General features: G+C 50.3%; 9 protein-coding genes across 9 annotated transcripts; 6 read left to right on the forward strand and 3 right to left on the reverse strand.

Annotated features, from left to right (window-relative positions):
• Positions 1–5502: 5502 nt before the first annotated feature.
• On the forward strand, positions 5503–7828 carry TRIVIDRAFT_85158 (uncharacterized protein; the record flags this gene model as incomplete). The annotated part of the gene is made up of 2 exons (XM_014104111.1): positions 5503–6976; positions 7034–7828. The coding sequence occupies 2 exons, from the start codon at positions 5515–5517 to the stop codon at positions 7291–7293; spliced, it is 1722 nt and encodes a 573-aa protein (XP_013959586.1).
• Positions 6924–7828, forward strand: TRIVIDRAFT_215417 (uncharacterized protein; the record flags this gene model as incomplete). Its single annotated transcript, XM_014104112.1, has 2 exons — positions 6924–6976; positions 7034–7828. One exon carries the CDS (start codon positions 7380–7382, stop codon positions 7770–7772), a length of 393 nt encoding a protein of 130 aa, XP_013959587.1.
• A 687-nt stretch (positions 7829–8515) lies between these two features.
• On the forward strand, positions 8516–9709 carry TRIVIDRAFT_25327 (uncharacterized protein; the record flags this gene model as incomplete). The annotated part of the gene is made up of 3 exons (XM_014104062.1): positions 8516–8599; positions 8670–8930; positions 8990–9709. Coding segments are annotated over 3 exons (1065 nt in total), but the record flags the coding sequence as incomplete, so codon positions are not given.
• A 1208-nt stretch (positions 9710–10917) lies between these two features.
• TRIVIDRAFT_31804 (uncharacterized protein) lies at positions 10918–11836 on the reverse strand (the record flags this gene model as incomplete). The annotated part of the gene is made up of 2 exons (XM_014104113.1): positions 10918–11508; positions 11651–11836. The coding sequence occupies 2 exons, from the start codon at positions 11834–11836 to the stop codon at positions 10918–10920; spliced, it is 777 nt and encodes a 258-aa protein (XP_013959588.1).
• Positions 11837–12329: 493 nt separating this feature from the next.
• On the forward strand, positions 12330–13774 carry TRIVIDRAFT_72492 (glycosyltransferase family 50 protein; the record flags this gene model as incomplete). Its single annotated transcript, XM_014104615.1, has 3 exons — positions 12330–13060; positions 13142–13400; positions 13458–13774. 3 exons carry the CDS (start codon positions 12345–12347, stop codon positions 13731–13733), a joined length of 1251 nt encoding a protein of 416 aa, XP_013960090.1.
• A 528-nt stretch (positions 13775–14302) lies between these two features.
• Positions 14303–14731, forward strand: TRIVIDRAFT_138325 (uncharacterized protein; the record flags this gene model as incomplete). Its single annotated transcript, XM_014104114.1, has 1 exon — positions 14303–14731. A coding segment is annotated over one exon (429 nt), but the record flags the coding sequence as incomplete, so codon positions are not given.
• A 976-nt stretch (positions 14732–15707) lies between these two features.
• Positions 15708–16815, forward strand: TRIVIDRAFT_215418 (uncharacterized protein; the record flags this gene model as incomplete). Its single annotated transcript, XM_014104115.1, has 1 exon — positions 15708–16815. One exon carries the CDS (start codon positions 15816–15818, stop codon positions 16626–16628), a length of 813 nt encoding a protein of 270 aa, XP_013959590.1.
• A 139-nt stretch (positions 16816–16954) lies between these two features.
• TRIVIDRAFT_219158 (uncharacterized protein) lies at positions 16955–18311 on the reverse strand (the record flags this gene model as incomplete). Its single annotated transcript, XM_014104116.1, has 4 exons — positions 16955–17272; positions 17333–17831; positions 17899–17950; positions 18020–18311. The coding sequence occupies 4 exons, from the start codon at positions 18309–18311 to the stop codon at positions 16955–16957; spliced, it is 1161 nt and encodes a 386-aa protein (XP_013959591.1).
• Positions 18312–18824: 513 nt separating this feature from the next.
• TRIVIDRAFT_211928 (uncharacterized protein) lies at positions 18825–21677 on the reverse strand (the record flags this gene model as incomplete). Its single annotated transcript, XM_014104117.1, has 2 exons — positions 18825–19027; positions 19061–21677. 2 exons carry the CDS (start codon positions 21675–21677, stop codon positions 18825–18827), a joined length of 2820 nt encoding a protein of 939 aa, XP_013959592.1.
• Positions 21678–22003: the final 326 nt, after the last annotated feature.

Here is a 22003-nt window from a genome sequence, read left to right on the forward strand (position 1 = left end):
GTCCTCTATAGCCAGCTACTCGGTTCAGCAATAAGTAAGACGTTGAAAGAAAGACGGCGAAGAGATGATGAATGATCCAAGTGCGGAGGACCAGGCCGGAGACTCTTGAATGGAAGAGAGAAGGAGATGTGAAGATCCAAAAAAAGAAAATAAGGAAGAGGAAATGAAGTACTTAAGTAAAGTAGTAGTAAAAAAAGAAGGAAAACAATGACATGGGGGAGCAGAGTGAGGAGAAGAAAGAAGTGGATTTCCGGCCAGGTACAAGTACCAGTACCAGTACCAGTACCAAGACAACCTGAGAGAGTGGCCTCGCAAGCCATTGAAAACTTGATGGAAAGCCAAGCCCAGGGACCTCCGGCCTCCGTGGTTCAGCGATGGGGCCGGAGAAGCCCCTGCCAGCGGGGCCTGTCGCTGTCTGCAGAACTTTCAGTGGCCACAAGCTCTTGTAGCGCGTGGTGGCAATCACGCCGCCCAGGTACCTGCAGCTTCGTGGCCCAGATGCTGAGACTGGCATGTCTCAGAGCGGGTGAGCAGGGGTTGCCGCCAAGCGAATCGCAAAACGTCGGGAGCTGTTTTGGAAAACGCTCAAACGCTGCGAGCTCTTTTGTCTTGTTCCTGCATTCTTTTCTCCTTGTACTATCCGGTATGCATATTTCATGCTTCAGCCCGAGGGCCCTGGCAAGAGAGTTTTTGTTTGAATGAAACGGATGTCAGCGGCTGAGATTTTGCCATTATTTCTCGCTGCGGCGGCTACTTGGAGGTACAAGGCAATGGGGGTAGCAGATCGTCAGGTACCAGGTACTTGTACAAACGGGCACTTCGGCCATTCCACGTATACATCTCGGGCCTAATGCTACCTATGTTGCGTCAATTCATAGATGTGACTTCAATGTTCTCAATAGTATTAGTATTCACTCATCTGCATTCGGTGGTACTGGAGAGCATGTATCTGCAGAGGTGCCACAAGCGCCATATCGATCTTCGGGGGCAGCGGCACATCGCCATCTCACACCCGCGCATCAAGTGGCAATAATAGCATATTATGCTTGTTTTGATTGCAGTAGTGCCAATCATTGGTACAGGTAACGATCACCTTGCAAATTCAGCTGTCCTTTGATGCGTCGACCAGATGCGGCTTGATCTAAACGTGAATGCTACTATAAATGCCTCCAAGTTGATCGTCCAACGCAGATCCCTTGCTTGGCTTTCTTGCATGCACCAACTGGTGTTCACGCTTGTTCCTGTACTTCAGGTTACAATATGATGAGCTCACCATCACTTCGTATTAAGCTGAACGGTGCTTGACTCGGCGTCTTTTCCCCTCAATTGTTGTAGCTTTCAAAGAGAGTACTACCTCCAACTTGCATCATTCATGATTCGAGAACCTGTAGAGTACGGTATCACGTACCAGGTACCTCAGACATTGATTTCAAGCACACGCATCTGCAGAAATTCGGCAGCCCTGGAAATTAGCGTCGGGTGGCGTCAGGGGCATCCAGCGCCCCACCCCTGAAACGCAGCGCTAGTAAATCTCTAAGCTCGGCGCCTGTTCCATCCAGTTGGTGAACCTTCTTCCATTGGCCTAGCAAAGAGGCACTTGAAACGCGCGCTACAGAGCAGCGACTTTGCCTGGTCCTCTGCGCTGCGTTGCGATGCAGGGCTCTCAAACGTCGAGATTCGACGCTTTTTTTGCTGCTGGCGTTGAGGTTAGACGCGGGTTGGGAAAATAAGCATCTGTTTGTTCTCCATGTTGTTTACCTTATTTGTTTGCTTAACTTAAGTAGGTTGTCTAAGCGTCGATGGATTATAGCAGGCACCTACCAGATGAACACGAGCTCATGATTGCTCTAGTCGTTGCCATCACGTTGACATGAACACCACACCGCAATTCCCATGTTATCGCATCATGCACCTATCCTAGTATACCACAACTACAATACATGGCGGTGTGTCTTTTGCGCGACGCAGATAAAGCAAGAGAACGGAGATCGTTGCCTCAACTAGCATGTGGTATAAACAGAAGCCATCAATGCTTTTCGCCGATGCTACTCCCTCTCAAGTGCTTCAACAGATGGAGTTCTGCATACGAGTGCCATCAAAGCAATCGGCCCAATAAGGCATCCTGATATCAAGCAAATTGCATCACGATGCAAGTCACCGGAACATGCCTTGACCTGCTGCCAGAAGTGGAATAACAGCTGTCATAGACACCCATGGCTTAGAGTTGAATCCCACTCTCGTCCTCCCCACATCGCACGCATTCGACCCCAGCAGAGCCAGGGCACGCCCTGACAGGCTGCAGGCCATCTGCTAGTGTCTGTGCTCCGTGGTGTTTGAGGTTGAGTGAGCAATTTCCGTTTGCCAACGCATACGAACTCCTTTAAAACAACGTGCATGCATGCCTTCAGTTGCTTCGCCTCATCACGGGGCCACAATGCGAAATTCCATACATGCAAATTATTGCAAGATTTGCAAGCAGTTTGTACCTACTCGTATAGTCTCGGCGATATCCGGGCAGATGGAGGACACATCATGCTATCAGAGCCTGACAGGTACTAAGTATTGTCGTATAAGTACATGTAATATTTACGAGTGCATCATCTACCTGTATCATTATATGTGCATGTACCAAGCAATGACAGGGCAAACCCTATGGCCTGCTCAGGCCCTTTCAACACAATACCATCCCTGTGTGAGGGGATATGGATAGCTGCAGACTACAACAGCTGGCTATTCGTGCATTGCAAGGGTCTACCTTGACAACCTGTAACCCAGACTCCGTAGCGGACGGAGTAGCACCAGTACATGTATGATCTGAGCCAAGGTTATCAACCTTACTTTAGTTTGTGACGCCTCTGCAGCCATCTATGAATAGGCAGCTGGATTGGGGGCTATTCGCAGTCTACCCATCTTGGCTCTAACATTTCGCGTCTCGGATGACGCTCTTGAACTGGGTCGAAATAAGCATAAGAAGAAGCTCCGTGATGGCGCGACTTGATTCAATCCTGTCCAGCCCGTCGTGGTCAAACACTGAGCTTGATTCCAAGATCAGCCATGCCTCTTTTGCCTGGTGCGCCGGCGTGGGATTCTTGGCGATGGCCATCTCCAACATGGAGGCTTGGCTGTTTGGTGGATGGTTTCGTCTCATGTTTACTTTGGGGCTACGGTACATGTAGTTGCCGGCTCTTTTTGTTTCACGCGGGGCTTGGATTAGGCCGACGAGAGGTTTCTGTTAAAATTCATTACGTTTGCAGTTATTAATAGGACGACATCCTCATGTGTAATAATAGGTAGTCGTGGGGTAAGAAGCCTTTAGTCGTGGGAGTTGCTTCATGTACACGTCCGTAACATGTAAATGTACATATTCAGCACTCCATCGATGCCTTGCCGTGCTACGCCAGGATATATCCCAGAGTGTGCATTTGGTGGATAAAGATAGAGAGAACGAAATATATAGATAGATAGGTAGTCATGATTCTCTACAGGCTGCTACTGGTCTGGTGGTGTAGATACCATCTGCCAGTATGCTGTCATAATTACATTTTCATCGCTTGAGAATGAGCATCTCCACGCCTCCACTAACTTTCGAAGTTGCTAGATTTATTCTAACAGCTTCTACAATACCTACCCTGGATCTCGAGATTTGATATAACAGGGTTTCATGCCCTTGTTATGGGACAGCTCTGTATACTAATTGACAGTTGCTAGAAAACAATTGGGGAATCCATTGGGATGGTCATTGCCACGGTTGTGTGAGTAAACCAGCATGTCAAATCGAGTAATGATTCGCAGGCACATGTATGCAGCACCTTGCAAATACGTGTATTTGACCAAGCTCACTGCAGACATGCAGGCAGATGTGTCATAAGTTTCACATTCGCGTTTGCAATGGTGCAAACAGTGAGACAACATCCAGCATCTTCGGGGTGGAATTTATTCATCAATACTTTTCTCTCTCTTTTCCTTCCACTTGGCCAATCGAATGGGCTTCCACCAACCTCACAGTGGAGCGCTGAAATTGGCGCGTCCTAGTGTGTGGGAGCTACCGAGACGGCGGAAATTCAGCAATTAAACATGGAGCCCAAGGGCAGATGGTGCTCTAATCACGATTTATCTGCTGGCATCACCCGACCTATTGGGTGCTTCTAACCCGTGTTAGGCGGCGGTGTTCCCGGCAGCTATTGCGAGTATACGAACGACGTCGAGATAATCAACGGGAAAATCCACAAGGCGGAGCGTATCTGACCTAACAAACAACCTACGGGAAATTGGGAGATGGAGGTGCTTACAGTATGAGGCTGGGTCCCAACCAACTGCCGTCAACACAGGTACAGTAGCCGTGGTATGTGATGTTGTTGACTTTATTCCATTATTATACATGTTCTCCTCTATTCAGTGTCATGGGAGGGGACGTCTCTTACGAGGGTGAGTGAAGCAATAGAAACTGAGCACAATGAATGAATCAAATGTCTTATTCCCTCCCAGCTCTGTCTCGACTTGTCTTGGGCGGCATAATATTGAAGTGGGGTAATTTTACTTGTGCAAATGAAATGTCTTTCAAGCCAATCAATCCTTGGACAACCAAGAGATTGGCTCTGCGCAATACGCAATACGGAGCAAAAGCAAAAAAACATTCAATCCGACTTTTCTGGTGGTTGGCGTTATTTTAGCGGCTTGCCGCCCAATCGTCATTTGGAGCTGCACGCAATTCCCTGGACGTGCCTTAACAGCCACTGAGCGCCATCCGTCGTCTGACGGGTTTTGATGCCCATTAAGTTGCCTCCTCATTTCATTTTTTTCCCTTCCCTTCCCGAGCACTTCGTACGGTCGTTCTCTCTCCTCTCCTTGCAGTCCCACCGTCTGCAGTGCTCTTTGTCTTTTTTCGCCCTTCTTGTCTGTTGGTTAGGCCTCCGCTGCCGACTCTGCCATTCTTCAGCTCGTGGCTGTCTTGTTACATTTTACATTCCTGTGCGGGCGAGACAAGAGACTCTTCCATCTCCATCATCTGGCCCTTCTTGTTCCTGCACCGCCCCCTCTGTCGCCTGCAATCTCCGTATCGGCACGCGAGCACGAGACCGGGAGTGCGTCGCGTAAAGTGCCAGCAAATCTCATCTCGCCGGACCGCCCAAACTGACCTGAATCTGTATCTGCGCCCATTCTGTGCAACCTCACTCCATCTGCTTCCACCGTCGCCGAGAGACACCGCGAGCCCTGTGAAGACGTTTCCTCCCTAGGCGTCGCTTGGGGGCGTACGGCTGCCCACGAACTAGACCTGGAAATTGACTACTGCCTGGAAGACGGCTGACGACGCCCCATCACCCAACCATCTTCGCCGTGAAATGCGTGTCTTGTTGTCCTAGCCGAATTACCAATCAGCGGTTTGAAGGCCTACGCAGCATGGGAGAAACTATGGATGTCGCAAGCTATGACGACGCAAAGAGCGTTGGCAGCCTGAGGATGGATCTGGACGACTATCTGGAAGAGGGGGACGTTGAATGCCAAGACGATGGCGAGATGCGGCCGGACGACTCCGACGACGGCAGTTTCTCGTCGCTCATGACCACATCCATGGTAGCGACGTTTCTCAACACCACTTCGAGTCCCGTTTCTCCCGGTCCGTCAAGCCCATCCTTCCAGATGGCCAAGAGCACGTCTTTTGTCCCGCCCGCGCGGCCCAGTAGTACGCCGTTTCCACATCCCGAAACTCGAAGCCCGCAAATCTGCTGTCTGGAGGGTTCAGAGTCGAGCCACGATGCCAGTGGCTGGGACGAGTCATCGGCCGAACCCGTTGACGCTGCGGCCGGAAGTCCGCCTGCGCGGCATTTCGAACAACTCCCCACCGAAGTCCATGAGGCGATTCTCGATCACATATTCGGATACTGCGTGTCTGCTACGTCGAGAAGTACAATGAGGATATCCAGTTTGACTAGGGGGTGGAGCACGGCACTTCGCCATTCGCGGAGGCGGGAGCTCACTGCATTAGCTCTGGTCAACCGTGTATGGAGCGTCCTGGTCCAACAGAGGCTATTCCGACACATCAAGCTCAAGGCGACGCTTGATTCCATAAACAATGCCATGGACTTTTTGGTCGAGCGACCCCATCTCTCATCGTATATCAAGCACATTGAGATTTGGTTTCCCGTTTTCCAACCAACGTACGGACCGTTGGCGTTGTCCAACACTCTCACGTTGCCCACCGTAACGACGGATGGGTTGACCAATGCGACATATACATTGCCTGGGAACAACTGTACCCTTGAGCAAGTGTTTCAATTTGTTGCCGCCGCGCTTCCTGAGACCAAGGTTCTTACGCTGGAAGGTGGAGAACGGCGCAAGGCACCCCGAGTGGTTCATTTTGACATGAGAATCCCTGGCTTGGCAGCGGAGGATCGGCAGCTTCTCCCTCTCACCTCGGTGAGCACTCTGGTAACCAAGGGCCAGTGGAATTTGATGAGGGATGGAGACGACTTCAAAGTCCTCATGAAGGCATTGCCTAATCTGGAAGAGTGGCAGGGATCTTATAGCAAGCCGAAATCTAAGAGTTATATCACAGCTTCGGATTTCTTGCCGCTCTTACCCAATCATGTCACAAATCTTTCACTCTGCATGGAGAGCGATTATCGACGAGAAGGAGTGATGCCGGCTTTTTATTATAAAGTGGCGCAAAAGGCTCACCTTTGTTCCAGCATGGCTCGAATCTTACCATCGTTGGAGCACTTTGCTTACACAGGTCGTGTTTGCCACCATTTCTTTGATGCAGCAATGCGATTGGCCGACCCTCTAACAACGAGGCTCAAGTCCATTGACATCACCGTCAAGAACTGCTGCCGTCAGTCCTTTAGCTTTCACGAATCCGGCTCTGGAATCCAAGATATGGCGTTTATCGAGGCTTTTGAGAAGCTTGTTGTTTCCGCGGTTCGTTCGATGGACAAGTTCAAGGGGATCGAATACCTGAGGATCAGGTTTGTTGACTTAGGTTTGTTCAGCCGACTTCTGACTCCTCACCAATCAACTGCTAATATTGTGTGACCAGATTCCGTGTTGCCACCGTTGAACCCGTATTTCTTAATGCAAAATGGAAAATGCACTGGAGTCTGGAGCGACTTCATCATCAACGAAATGAATAGGGTTCGACCCAACATCACATTCCCCGGATTGAGCGATACATTTGGAAACATTGTCTACAGCAAAGATGGCCGGATGATTATTGCTCCTGAGCCATCCAGACCGCGCATCACCTCTTTGAAACTGTCCAATTATCGATCGCTTGCCACTCGAATTACTATTCAGTAGCCACTTGGTCAGATTTTGGTCGGAGTATATCAAAAGCAACTTGGTCGAGAAATCCTGTGCAGATATTTTTCGCACTTTTATTTCAAATGAACGCAAAAAACAAACAGAAAGCCTATAAAATCCCATTTATGGAACAAATACATTGGCGGAAAAGCCAACGGAAATGTCGTCTTTTTTTTCTTTTTCTCTTTTCCAGGCGTTTGCAGCTTTTTATATCAGCACGAAGCGAGGGCTTATGGGATCCGGGTTCTAAATTTTTTGTCCCGCAATTTTTCATCTTGATTTTCATACCCTGGGACAGTCAAATAACGCGAACAAAGCTCGGAGTTGGTTTGTTAAACTCAGTAATCATGGATACATGGGGTTCAAGGGCTGCAGTTGGGTTTGATGGTATTGTTGCTTGGCATCGCTTTGGTAGGGTAATTCTTTGGGGGGTTGGGCAAACGCGCAAGGGGGGAAAGGCTCTGCAACGAGATTGAGAGATATTGGGTGAAGTTAGGTTGATACCCGTAATGAAATATTTCGAATTTATGCCACATACGCTCTACTCTCGCTCGTCTGAGGTCTAGCAGGACACTTCTACTCGACACTGCCATTCTCGGGTTAACTGCAGTGGCTATTGGGGATGGTAAAATGATATTACTTTCTGGCCATATACTGAAATGCATACTCTAGTCACAATGCTTCTTGCATCATCACTCTCTTCTAGTATCGTTACATTCTCTACTGCCTAGTATAAAGTACCTCAGGTAACTAGTAGCTAGGGGTGTTCGTAATTCCTCATTGTATTGTTGAGTCTGATATGCTGAATAGCCATTGACTGTACAATGGCCTATTAGATTGTCAAAACAGCAGCCTGTGAACAATGCCAATCTATATCAATATCACTCTCAGGCATAATCTCTCCAACGCCGCCTACCGCCAGCTGCAAACACTCTGAGCACAAGCCTCCGTGCGCGCATCTATAAATGCCCTTCAAAATATTTCTACTACTTTCCTTCTCCTTCCTCTCCTCCTCCTCCTCTCTCTCTCTTTTCATCCTCTTCCTTCCAAGTCACCAACCACCCCATCTACCTAAGCAGTCCTGATCATGCCGCCCATAGTGGCTACGGAGCCGTATCCCCAGCCAACTGTTAGCGCTATAAAGGGAGCAACTTGTATCAGAACAAGTTGCAAGGTGCCGGCAGAATGGCCTGGTAAAGGCGGCGAAAAGGTTGCCCAGATGCACGTGGAGTGTCTGGAGCCTATGGTGGTTCGCTATAGGAACCCTATCGTCCTCATCCACGGTGACTTCCACCATGGTCTCGTAAGTTATCAAGGACTCAGCAGACCTTTGATCAAAGCTGAGGCAGAGTCACTAACATGTTCCAACATAGGTTTGGTTCACGAAGCCTGACGGCAATGCCGGCTGGGCTGCTAGTTTCCTCAATAGAGGTTATCGCGTGTACGTCGTTGACTTGCCCGGTAGCGGCCAGTCTGTGATACCTTTCGATTTTGACCTTTGCTCTGACTTCATGGGCTGCGAAAAATACATGGATGAGAAGAGTGTTGAGAATCAACTTACTGCTCCCGAGAGACACATCGTTGGGGGGACTACCGCGTGGCCGACGGCTGGGTTGCACAATAAGTGGCCCGGAGTAAGTTTATCTCTGTTGTTCGCAAGCTTTGAGACGACACACATCTAACCACGCAATAGACTGGCAAGAGTGGTGATCCGGCCTTTGACCTGTATATGAGGACTCAGCATGCTCTGTTTCTGCAAAAGCCAGTGCGACAACAACTGGCTCAAAATGGCCTCTGCAGTCTTCTCAAAAATATCGGAAAAGCAATCTTGATTGGACAAGGAGCTGGATGCACGGCAGCCTGGCTCGCCGCCGATGCTGTGCCAGACTTTGTGGCCAAGGTGGTTGCAATCGAGCCTGCTGGGCCACCTGCCGCGAAGGCTCACATCAACCACCCCGAGGGTCGAAAGTACAGCTCGTGGTTGAGCAGAGACGATAGCGTACGAAAGTATGGGCTTTCTGATGTCCCTTTGACCTTCGACCCTCCGGCGAAAAAGCCATCTCAAGGCCCAGTGCTGGATCTCGAGGTCCGCCAACACCCCAATAACCTGGGTTGCTATATGGCCCAGAAATTCGTGCCGGGATGTGTGACTTCTACAAAGGAACCACTCAAGCCTGGACAAGAGTCCGTACCGCAGCTGGTTCACCTTAAACTGATGCGTCACGCTGTTTTCACTGCCGAGGCGAGCTCTCACAGGATGTTCGACTGGGCTACGGTGACCTTCATGAGACAAGCGGGTGTCTCTGTGGACCACTTCGATCTGTCACAGTTTGGAGTCACCGGGAACGGGCACTTGATGTTTCTGGAAACGAACAGCGATGATATTGCTGCAATGGTGGCTGGTTGGCTTGAAGTGCCTGACGAGGAGGAGCAGAAAATCGTCCCTGCCCAGGTTGCGACTCCTGACCAAAACCAAAGCCAGGACCAAGGTCAAGACGAGGCGGCCTCTCTGACTCTAGATTCCTCTGTAGTTCCGCAGGGAACTTCGTTAAAGCGTCATCGATCTGAGGGCGGCGATGATGATGTCGATTTGCCTGCTCCAAAGCGTCTGGATGCTAATACGGGCCTCCAATCTCCCCAGGCTCAGACCACTCAAAGTCCAGCCACTGCTTCTCCTTCTGTCGGGCTCCAAGACGACCTGCAAATGCCATTGCTTCGGTACAACGCAAGTTATCCCAGCCCAGAATGTGAAGAGTTCGCTCCCCTTTGTGGACAAATGGACCATCCGGAACCTTATGACGAATTTCTGCATGTTAATGGCTCGAGCGACATAGTTTACATGGAGAAAATCTAACTGGAGAAATGGAAGAAGGCGTGGAAATGCGAAGAATGGGATCTGGTTGGGATGGATTATTAGCTACGGGTTTATGGGCGTTTTGCGGATGCGGCTTCTATTCAGATTTGGGTTGACATTACTTTATTCAATCACATTTCATCAAAGGGCTATTATTGGGCGGTATCAGTTCTGGGAATAAAACAGGTTGCGGCGCTTAAGAGGGGAGTGGTCATCTAGCATCCCGATCTTATAGGTGGGCGAAATATTATGGACATATTGAGATACCCCAGCTACTTAGGTATGCAAATAATTAGTAGGTTGTAATAGTCATGCTGAGATGGCATCATGCCCTTTGTCTCGAGGACTGCATTGTAGAGGCTGTTATACATACTGAAGGAGAACCCGGTATGTGATGAGTGTATGATCCAGCTAAATTATGTCGTCTGTGTCTTTTTAGACCATTATGATTAAAGCCACAGTCGCATCTTATCAAGGGGGAGCAGCGCGTTGTGTAAATATCTTGTTTGATGATTGAACTCATTGCTGCTCGCTAGTTGTCCGACACTTGGTTAACAAATTCTGCCCCTTCCAAACAGTCCACCAGAGATTCCTTCCAGATGAGATAGGGCATACATGTCTTTTTCATGAAAATGAGCGTAGGAAAAAGAGATAGAGAAGGAAAGCGCCATGAAAAAAAGAATTCAGCATTCTGACAATGCAGTCCTGGTCTCAAAGGGGGCCAGGCACCAGTGAATCAACAGGACGATAGACACAACCCTGATTCCTCACACAGGTGATGAAGGTCGAGGATCGTCATCTTTCATGTCAGGAACCCACCCCTTGGGTCGCTCACTACCCCTTACTACAAGACCATAGCCCAGCTTCTCAACCTTGTTGATGCTTTGCCGCATGACCTCCATCTTGCTGCGAAAATCCTTGGTTGGCATCTGAGGTAGCAACTCAAATGAGCATCCAAGTTCCTGTATGTCGCTGAGAATGTTCCTCTCGTAATCGCCAACGAGCTGGCCCGACTGCGCCGTCGTGACCGTTGCGAACCGCATCAGCTCTCCGAACAGGTCAAACAGGCCATACATGTAGTCGTGCGGTGTCAGCACGACGTCTGCGGGAGTAGCTGCTTGCGTTTCCTCTAGTGTGATGACCTTTTGGTGCCGTAGGTAGTGTGCAAATGAGAGTGCCTCGACGAGCTCCTCCAAGCACTTCAGGGAATTACCGTAGCGATAGCGGTTGATGGACTGCACATCGGCGGTAATGGTTGAGAGCAGTTTTGAGATTTCGCTCAGGCGTGTGTCAACATCCTGATGTATTCCCTGTGGGAAATCCTTGTTGAGTTCTTTGACCCTGCGTAGAGTGAGCCACTGCTGCCTGAGTTAAGCATTTGGGTGTGGTTTATGACGATACCTTTGCAATGTGAAAATGCTACAAGAAGGAACAACAATGTCACGGTCAGCAAGCTAGATAAATAAAAATCAAGAATAAAATGATTCACGATCAAATGACTGACATCTTCTTGCTCTGCGCCGTCACGTCTCTCGACACCTTGATGACGCGCTCCCTGCGATCGTAATGCTCGTCCAGCTCATCTCGGAAGTTCTCAAACATGGCATGGAATCTGCCCCGCGGCAAATCCTGCGTGGGCTTAGCACGAGCATTGCCATCGCGGTCTCTCTTGACGCCTCCAGCCATAGCTGTTGTTTTCCGTATGGATAGAGAGCAGAGGAGAAGAATGCGAATGTGAGTATTTTTTCTTTTTTGTCCTGGTTGTTTAAGCTGGTTGAATCTGCGCCCAAGCTTAAGGTTCCTTCAATTGCTTGGGTAGTTGAGAGTGGAGACGCGGCCCTTGGAAAGCAGCCACTAAAAAGTCGCAATTGCAGGCGTTGCTCCCACTGGGATTTTGCAGCGTGAGGTCAGAGCCCCATAAGAGCTAAAGCTCCAGCTTATGTACTTACCATCATATCTCAGCGACCTTCAAGCTTCATAGCTGAATCTCCCTCCTCCATCCATTCTTGAATAAAGATTCAACCTACAAGACACCGTTGATTCTCACAGATCCCTGCTTGGCTTGGTCTAGTTTGGACAGCCCAGACCTGAAACCATGAGCCTGGACACCAATCCACCAACCATCGCAACACGCTGTCCTTAGAGCCGTCTCATGTCCCCTTGATATCTAGAGCAATCGGCAACCTTCGCAACCATGTCATCCTCAATCCTCTCCTCGTTGTTTCGTCCAGCTCCCCTCTTCTCACTCGCTGCTCTCCTCCGCCTCGTTCTTCTCCTCTACGGCAATTGGCAAGACGCCCACTCTGCCGTCAAATACACCGACATCGACTATCTTGTCTTCACCGATGCCGCCCGCTACGTGTCCAATGGTCTCAGTCCGTATTCTAGAGAAACGTACCGGTACACGCCCCTCCTAGCATGGATGCTTATTCCCACTGCCAAGCCGCATCTCTTCTCCTTTGGCAAGGTCGTCTTTGCTCTGGCGGACTTGCTTGCCGGATGGTTGATCGTCAGGGTGCTGAGGAAGCAGAGGGGCATGAGCGCTGAGAGAGCCGGTGCGTTTGCCGCCATTTGGCTTTGGAATCCAATGGTGGCGACCATCAGCACCAGAGGCAGCTCTGAGGGCTTACTGGGCGTTTTGACAATGGCCCTGCTGTGGGCTGTGGAAGGGAAGAGGGTTAGCGTGGCTGGCTTTATCTTGGGCTTGGGTGTGCATTTCAAGATTTACCCCTTTATTTATGCGCCCGCCATCATCTGGTGGATGGACGATGAGCATCTTGGGAAGGGGGTATCTAAATTGCCGGCCTCATTTGCTGGGGCTGTAATCAAGTTCCTCTCCCCTCAGAGGATTCAACTCACTCTCATCAGTTTGTCGACCTTTATGGGGCTCAATGTCCTCATGTATTATATGTGCGTCTTCTCTAATTGTCGTCTCTCTTTTCTCTCAAGCCACCACATGAAATCATCTCCCGCTAATGAACCGCATTGCAGCTACGGCACCCCTTTTCTCACCCACTCATACTTCCACCATGTAACCCGCATCGACCACCGCCACAACTTCTCGCCTTATAACATCTTCCTCTATCTGGCCTCTGCCGACCCATCATCCAGCTCCCTTCATGCATTCCTCCCCCAACTGCTCCTCTCATGCCTCTTTATCCCCTTTGTCATTGCCAAAAAGGATCTTGCCACGTCCATGATGGCCCAAACTTTTGCCTTTGTCACCTTCAACAAAGTGTGCACCTCACAGGTAAGCTGAGCGCATGTCCTCCATTCCGGAATCCAGCCAACTCACATTCTTGTATAGTACTTTCTATGGTATATGATCTTCCTGCCTCTCTATCTTCCTGGATCATCTATGCTTCGTGTCCCTAGGCTCGGCATCACGGCGCTGTTGCTTTGGGTTCTGGGCCAGGCCGCTTGGCTACAGCAAGGGTATCAGCTGGAGTTCCTTGGTGACAGCACTTTCTTCCCGGGCATGTGGTTGGCCTCATTGGCTTTCTTCCTCATTAATTGTTGGATATTAGGCATAGTTATCAGCGATGGGGCGGAGAGAAACATTCAAAAGGTGAATATGATGTAAATGGCTCAGTTTTTAGTAAAAAGACGTCAGCTTCAAATGTGAAATTCTCACATGCTCACGTGCTTATATACGGCATCCAAACTAAACGAGATCTCGAAAGAAATATGAGATCATTGAACAAGAATGCCAAATCATGCTGGTATACTCTAGAAGCAAGGACGGAGACGCCTAAAGTCGGCTATAAGATCGATATCTAAAGCAAGTAGAGATGAACTACAGATTCCATCTTAGCACCTACCTTAGTCATCGCACTTTTCGGCACTTCGCAATCCCACTTATTGTATCCAACCCTATTGGTCATATTAAAAGCAAGGCCCGCTTTTTCCTCAACGACGACGGACCAATTCGCAGGTAGCATCACAGGTTGGATCTCATCGTCGTTCAGGTATTTAAATGCTTCGATATGCCCTGCTTGGCATCAAGTTGGCCAGCTCGGCAATCTTATCGAAGGAACTACAAGTATCAGCAATATAACAATTCCCTTTATCGCGTCTTGAACAACGTCTACAGTCACTCATAGAGATATACCTCTACCCACAATCATGGATATGCCGCACATGCATATTACCCTCTTCCTGGACGATGACAGCAAATGGCAAGCCGTCCAGTCGCGCGATGCCGATGCCGACGGCTTCTTTGTCTACGGAGTTCGCACCACAAAGGTGTTTTGCCGCCCAACCTGCAAAGCCAGACTGGCTCGCCGTGCAAATGTGCGCTTCTATGCCACGGGAGACGAGGCTAAGCAAAACGGCTTTAGAGCCTGCAAGCGGTGCAAGCCCGAGGTGCTAGGCCTGATGCCTGAGGAGGAAGCAGTACAGAAGATCCGGGCATTTGTGCGGCACCAAGAGTCTGTCAGCGACGGGCGCCGAGATATGGGGGAGATGAAGATGAGCCTGAGTCAGATGGCGAAGAAGACGGGGCTATCCAAGTGGCATTTCCATCGCGTCTTCAAGAAGTGCGTTGGCGTCACCCCCGTGGAGTATTTGAAGACATTACGAGACAAGGCCGCGAGCATGAGTCCTGGGGATGGGAGCGAGAGCGGACTGAGCTGGACAGAGCAGCTCGACCTGATCAACATTGACATGGACTTTGACTTTGGATTCCTCAACGAGCCTGCAGCCCTCGACTCGAAATCCGATGGCGCAGAAGCATCAGCTTCAAGTAACAATTCGCTTTTTGGCTTTGACGATCTCTTGGTATGGCCCGAGGCCGATGCAAATGAGTAATTCCACACGTGATGAGGCACCAATCCTTTATGAATTATACGTCCGGCAATGGCTGTTATGCAACGGGCTAAAGCGAGCGAGTTTGAGCCCGTATACTCTCGGAGTTCGGAGTTTGCCTGCGGGTGGCGATTTGCGGACGGCAAATTCACGCCGCAGCACAAACGGTTGACCAATTCCCCCGGCTCGGTCTACGAGAGTCTTTGTCAGACGTCATTTTTCCCCGAGATCCTTCGCCCCCTTTTGTTCCTTATAAAGGGGATGAAGAAGAGGAAGGGAAGAAAAGAAGAAAATGGGATAAATCACATCTCGTACACAATTACGGAGAGCGGAGGCACAGGGCCCGCTTTGGTACCATTGTCACTTCCCGATCGGGCAATTGGTTACTCGTCGCTGACTAAACCCTCAACGCTGATTGGCCCGCGCATCCTGGCTGAGAATCCCGTCTTGCTCATGTTAGTGAGATTCAAGAACTTCAGCAGCAACTCAAGTCAAACCTCGACCGCTTCAAGCCTTTTCAGATAGCTCCGAGGCGGGCATTTCAAATTACAAACACAGCGATTGGTTCGGCCTGCGGGCGGAATGCGAAGGGAGCTCCATAAATACGCAACTACCGATCGCTTAGGGGCCGCCTCGATCTCACAAACCAGATCTCATGACAATAATAAATATCTCCTGCTCGCCTTGACACACACATTCGGCTCTATTTAACATCATTGTAATTGGCCATCACTCTTCGCAGTTATTGTCTAAATCACCTTGAAGACTGTTTTCACCAACCAGACTACTAAATTCGTAGCTGTGTCATTGTCTACAACGAAACAACACCACAGCATATAAGAAAAGTCTACAAGCAAACATGTCTCAGCCACCTTCAGAATCATCACCTCTACTATCTCCAGAGCCTGCCACAGAGCAGCCTTGGGACACCAAATATCTCACCCAGCCCGACTCTTCTTCAATAACCTCCTCCGTCTCTTCAAGCATGGACCTCACCGACGTCCTCCGTGACGTCATCATCGGCTTCTCAGACGGCCTCACGGTTCCCTTTGCCCTCACAGCCGGCCTCTCCAGCCTCGGCAGCACAAAGCTCGTCATCATGGGCGGCATGGCCGAGCTCTTCTCCGGCATGATTAGCATGGGCCTGGGCGCCTACCTCGCCGCCGTCACCGAGCGAGACCACTACAACTCGGAGGAGAAGCGCCAGCTCAGCCAGGCCGGCTGCAGCCTGCCCCAGGAGCAGCGCGACGACATCTTCTGCATCCTGGAAAAGTACAACGTCTCCCGCCAGGCCGCCGCCCCGCTCGTCGAGGAGCTGTGCAAGAACCGCGAGCAGTGGATCCGCTTCCGCATGGACTTTTCGCTGCGCCTCGAGAAGCCAAACATCCACCGCGCGTGGATCTCCGGCGTGACCATGGGCCTGAGCTACTTCGTCGGCGGCCTCATCCCCATGATTCCTTACTTCGTCATGGACAAGGTTGCTGATGCGCTCTTCATCTCCATTGCCGTCACCGTCGTCATCCTCCTGGGCTTTGGATACGTCAAGAACTATGTCGCGATTAGGAATCACAGAGCTGGCCTATGGGGCGCCATCCAGACGCTGATAATAGGTGTTCTGGCTGCCGGGACAAGTTATATCCTTGTCAAGGCGCTGGATAGGACAGATGTATAAGTTGCGAGTTTTGTTTTGTGCAATATTGCTTAAAGGTTTATCACATCATGGCGTTGGGAGGATTGGAAGCGTTGAGAGGGAAAACAGGAATCATCACGCTGGCGTTTGGGATATAATTAGTACATACTCTGCTCCATTCAGCGAGGAGACAGCTTGTGCATGAATAATGATGACTCTACTTTTTGATAACTACTTGCGCTTCAAGAACTATCCGCTGTTATGCCAAATCTGCCATCATGCTCGCTGTGAACACACACCAGTGAATCATAACTAAAAATAGCTCCTCGCTAGCAGAGGCTGATCATTGAATAACCCCTTTTTCATCTTCACTCCTCATCAAGAGATACTATGGAGATATCGTCGCCCCATATGTCAATGATTTCCTTGAGATATTCCCAACTCTGGCCGCTGTCGTCGCTCTGGCTGCTGCTGTTACTCTGGCCGCAATAGTTGTCCTCGTACCAATCATCGCGTTCATCGCCTTTTGAGTATTTATCTCCTTGTCCAGCAACATCCAGCGCCGTCATCGTCTCAGACTCGGTCAAAGATGACACAGAAGTAACTTCTTCCTCTCCGGTATGTTGCGGTGTCGTAATTGTCTCGAACTCGAACTTGAAAGTAGGCAGCGCAGGAGCAACTTCTTCCTATTCAGTGTCTTCAGGTGTCATAAATGTCTCTGAATCGACACAATGCAGCGCAGGAACAACTTCTTCCTCTTCAGTGTCTTCAGGCGTCATAAATATCCCGGACTTGATAGAAGGCAGCGCAGGAATAACTTCTTCCTCCTCAGTACGCTGCGGTGTGGAAACTGTCTCGGGCCCGACCTCGAAAGTAGGCAACGCAGGAACAACTTCTTCCTCCTCAGTATGCTGCGGTGTCGTAACTGTCTCGGGCACAAACTCGAAAACAGGCAGCGCAGGAACAACTTCTTCCTCTTCAGCGTCTTGAGGGGTTATAACTCTCACGGACTGGATAAAAGGCAGTGTGGGAGTATCCTTTTGGATTTCCTGGTCACCATCATTGCCCTTGTCACTCCTTGGATGCAGGCTCCTCTCCTTAGCGTCTTGTGCTGCCGTCACTGTCTCGAACTCGAAACAAGGCAGCGCAGGAGCATCTTGCTGCACTACGACCGATGTCATCTTAATAGTCTCAGGTTCGTCCTGGATAGGCACCTCATCCGGGGGAGGATTGTACATGAAAGAACTGCCAAACACATCAGCATCAGAGCAGAGAAAAGAAAGAAAGCAGAGACAGAAATAGGAGCACAAACTCAATTGTCCGCAGAAGATTCGTTATAGAAAAGTCGCCCACGCTAACCCACGCTACAAAGAATGAGACAAAAATGTTAGAGACAGGCACCGCCAGTTACACCAATGTTTTCATTCATTTACATAAGGAGAAAAACACCCCCATTCTCCAGGGGGTAAGAGTTCCGGCACTAGAGTGCTCACCCATAACGTTTCGCCCGAAACGACCAAAGGGCTTCGTCCGCGCCCAGAGAATCGTCACGGCCGTAGCCAAGCAGAGTTTGGATATCATGCTGAGCACGAGTAAGCAGTTTCTTGTTGCCGAAGCACATAGGAACTTTCGAATCCGTCCGTAAAGTGTTGTCTCGTGATTTGCGTCTTGGGACCCTCCACGCGGACTCGGAGTCGATGACGGGCTTCGTCTCTCGTCAGCCATTTTCGATTGCTACGGTTGTTGTTGTTGTTGTCTCTTGATAAGATGAATAATGTAGGCTTTAAAGGGAGGGCAGGCATAGGACGAGTTTGATGAGCTTAAAAACCAGAGTGATGATTCTTGGTGACAGAGGGAAGCATTTGGATGTTACAAACCATTGGAGTAAGCCGAGCCTGGATAACAATATCGTCTCCTGTGAACTTTCCCTTTTCCAACTTTTTGCAGGTGCTTTGGGGGAGACAAGAAAGGAGCATCTTGGCGCTACCTTGGAAGAATAAAAGATGAGCACTCATGCTGTGAACTTGGAATTATACGTATTTATCTTAATGATGTTATATTCATCTCATCCGCTGATAGCTCATATTGATATCGCTGGTCGGTCTAATATATAGGCTACGTGTAGAAAAATAACAGTAGCCAACATCTCCCAACTGTATACATCTTTGCGGGCAGACAGAATCGTCTCTACCCAAAAACAATTTCCATCGGCTTGAAATGAAAGATCTTTGATCCCGCCTAGGGGATGCAAAAGTCTATCCAACTACCAAGATAGTCCAGTCTGTTACCCTGATGCTCCTGGTTCTTATAAATCTCCTCAAACTCTGCAAAATTGAGTCTGCCCCAACCTCCACGCTCAGCTGCTTGCTCCTCGGCCATGTTCAATTTCTTCCACCTCCGCAAAGTTTTGAGCGATGGTTCACTCGATATCCTTTTTGCAGCTGGTGGCATGCCTGAGTTCGACTTGGTCTCACCCTTGGAGTTTTCCTTGTCCTTGCGCTTGGACGAAGGTGGTGGCAGGGGTGCTGCGACCGAGGCATCACTATTAGGGCGAAACTGCGGCAGGGTAGGGTCTCGGTATTCGTCTTCAGGTTCGTTTTGAGGATCAGACTCGAATTCAGAGTCGCTCTCGCCCTGATCCGAGGAGTGCTCAACGGCTTCACCGACAGGCTCGTCTCGTAGGATTTCTTCAACGATACTAATCTCCACAGCGTTCCTAGGCTCCTGTTGATCGAGCATGTATCCTGATTCTTCCAGGAGTTCTGCGAGCGTCCTATCTCGGGGAGCCGTCTCTGTGTAAATTCGTACATCTTCCTGCTGGCCGCCATTGCCGTTTTCTGTCTTTTCATCCGCCAGACTTACAGAATCAATGGCAGACTTGTACTTTACTCGTTGCTCCTTAGTTGCGGCCGCTTGGACTGCTAGGTCTTCAGCTTGTTTGAAGATGATGTCGAGAAGCTCATTGAACGCTTGTTGCGTGACCTGATAAAGGATCTCCTTGCCGGCATCCTTTTCGGCGACAGGGATTCCCAGCCCCGCCCAGCGTTCAGGCTGGCTTGTGAAGGACGTCGAGCGTCCGGGTTGGCTTGTGTAAGACTCCGAACTGTTGGATCCAGACTCCAAGTCACTAATATCTTCTGCAAATCTGACTTTGGAGCTGGAGCGTGAGTGTGTCGATGCGTGATGGGGACTGGCGGCTTTTGAACTTTCGCCCATGATGCCAGATGTCTCGAGGATATCTTCTTCGTCTTCCCATTGTGAGGGTGGCTCTCCGCCTTCTTCCTCGTCCAGGTAGAAATGCCTCCTCTTCCACCTTTCATGGAGCCGTCGTCGAGCCATTTCTTGGCGTCTCTTGGTCATTCTGGGGCCGTGTTGGCGATAGTGGGTTACGTAGCTTGCTCTGATTTCGCTTTCGGTGGGGTTTCTGTCCATCCGGAAGACGCTGGTGAAAGAGTCGCGCCGTTGCGATCCGGAATATTCAGGGTTGTCGTGGTCCTGATCATCATCGGCTTCCTTATCGTCCGTTGTTCCGTCCTCCGACGTCTCGTCTGTGGCATTATCATCAGGCTCATGGTTACCCGCGACCGCTGCAGGCAGTTCGTCAAGGGTAGCGGGCGGGTGCATCAAAGACAAAAAGTACGATCGGTCAACATCATTGGTGGTTAGTGTGCGGACTGTACGCCAATTGGTGTCAACATCATCTGTGGGCGGCATCCGGCGACGGGAATACGGGTCGGTGTCATTAGCAAAGAGGTTGGTTAGAATATCATCTCGATCCGCCGTGTCGCTGGTGTCGCGCACAACGGCGTCCTCCATTCCGGCCTCCAGCTCAACGTGCCCATCGGGATAAAACCGCTTTCCGCTAAACGCCAGAGGACCATCTGCTGTCGGAACTCTGCCTTCTCGCCCAAACAGGCTGCTCAGGGGTTGGCGGCTGGCGACTAGCTGTTGAGCCTCGGAACTAGCGAGTAGCTGATCTTCAAGACCGTCTAGGATATCTTTGTGCATTTGCTTGTATAGGACATAGTAGGCTCGGAACATGCGAAGAAAGTCACGCCTGTCGACGTACCCGTCACTGTCAAGGTCGTATCCATCAAAGACTTTCTTCAGCTTATCCTTCCGTTTGCGATAGGATAACCCACGTAGAAATTCGGAAAATCCAATCATATCATCCTTGTTGTCGTCATAAAAGGCAAACATCCGGTCATGAATCAAGTTAGGAGATGCATGGCGTGAACCACCCGTCGGTACAAGGCATCGCTCAAACGTCTTGCGATCCATGGCAATGCCGAGATCACTGGGATCATCTCTCCACTCGGTATTTGCCATAAATGTCCATTGTTCCCAGAATGCCTCGAGCTCCGGCCGCTCAAACCCCGTTTCTCTTGTGAGCTTCGTGATCAGAGGTCTGGGCAAGTTGCGTCGGCAGCTGTCGGGATCTCCCGTATACCACACCGGCTGCATCTGCCGGGGGCCAAACGGGGGTGCAGGTATCCGGATTTTGTAGAAGATGTGAGTCTTGATGTGTACGCCTTGGGATTCACACGTCTCGCAGAGGTCAAAGTCGGCACAATTGGCACATCGGTAGCGAACGCCTCGGATAGGAACCATGCCACATGAATTGCACTGGCATCCCCTATGGACGCATCCGTTGCGCTTAGCGTTGTCCTCGGAAACACGAAATAAAAGGCTGACAATATTATGACCGGCTCGCTGCTGGGGAGGGTAATTGTTAGGATCGTTCCACCATTCATCGTTATTCGCATCTACGACGGTCTCGCCATCACCTACTGGCTGGGCGGCCGGGACATCTTGGTTTTCAGCATTGTCGGCATTCTCAGCGTTTTCGTCGCCAGGCACGTCTGAAGAGGAAGAGCTAGAGCTGGGTCTGTGTCCGCGGGATCGTCGTCTGCTACGGCGGATGGCGTTGCTTCTATGAAGGCCGCCGCCGGGCAGAACAGCCTCTTGCGCAGTGTTGATGCGGCTCTGGTAGACGTAGTATCCGATCGAAGCTGTGGCGATGGCCGAAACAAGAGCGACGGCGATTCGCGGCCGAGTCAGAGACTCGACCGATGGAGTCGAAAGCCACATGGCTATTGTTGTAGCATCGTGGCTACCGGCTTGCAAGAGGGCGGGTGCTTCGCTGTGGCAACGATGGACAGTCGAAGATGGTCGAAGACAGGCCGGAGTTGGACGGTTGCTGGCACGATGGCGGCGATCGAGGGATGAGTGCCGCTATCGCTTGGATTTGTGATCTGTGGCGAGTCACACTAAGCAGTATGTTGTGCCCAGCTTGCTTCAGATTCTGAAGATGTTTGTGTAACAGGCAGAAAGGCCGGTCGTGTTAGAAATCAGATGCAGCTGCAACACACTTGACATGTTTACTTGTGTGCTCAGCAAGCACGCTCCAGCCACAG

This window comes from Trichoderma virens (genome assembly GCF_000170995.1).
Source record: "Trichoderma virens Gv29-8 chromosome Unknown TRIVIscaffold_3, whole genome shotgun sequence".
Classification (NCBI taxonomy): Eukaryota; Fungi; Ascomycota; class Sordariomycetes; order Hypocreales; family Hypocreaceae; genus Trichoderma; species Trichoderma virens.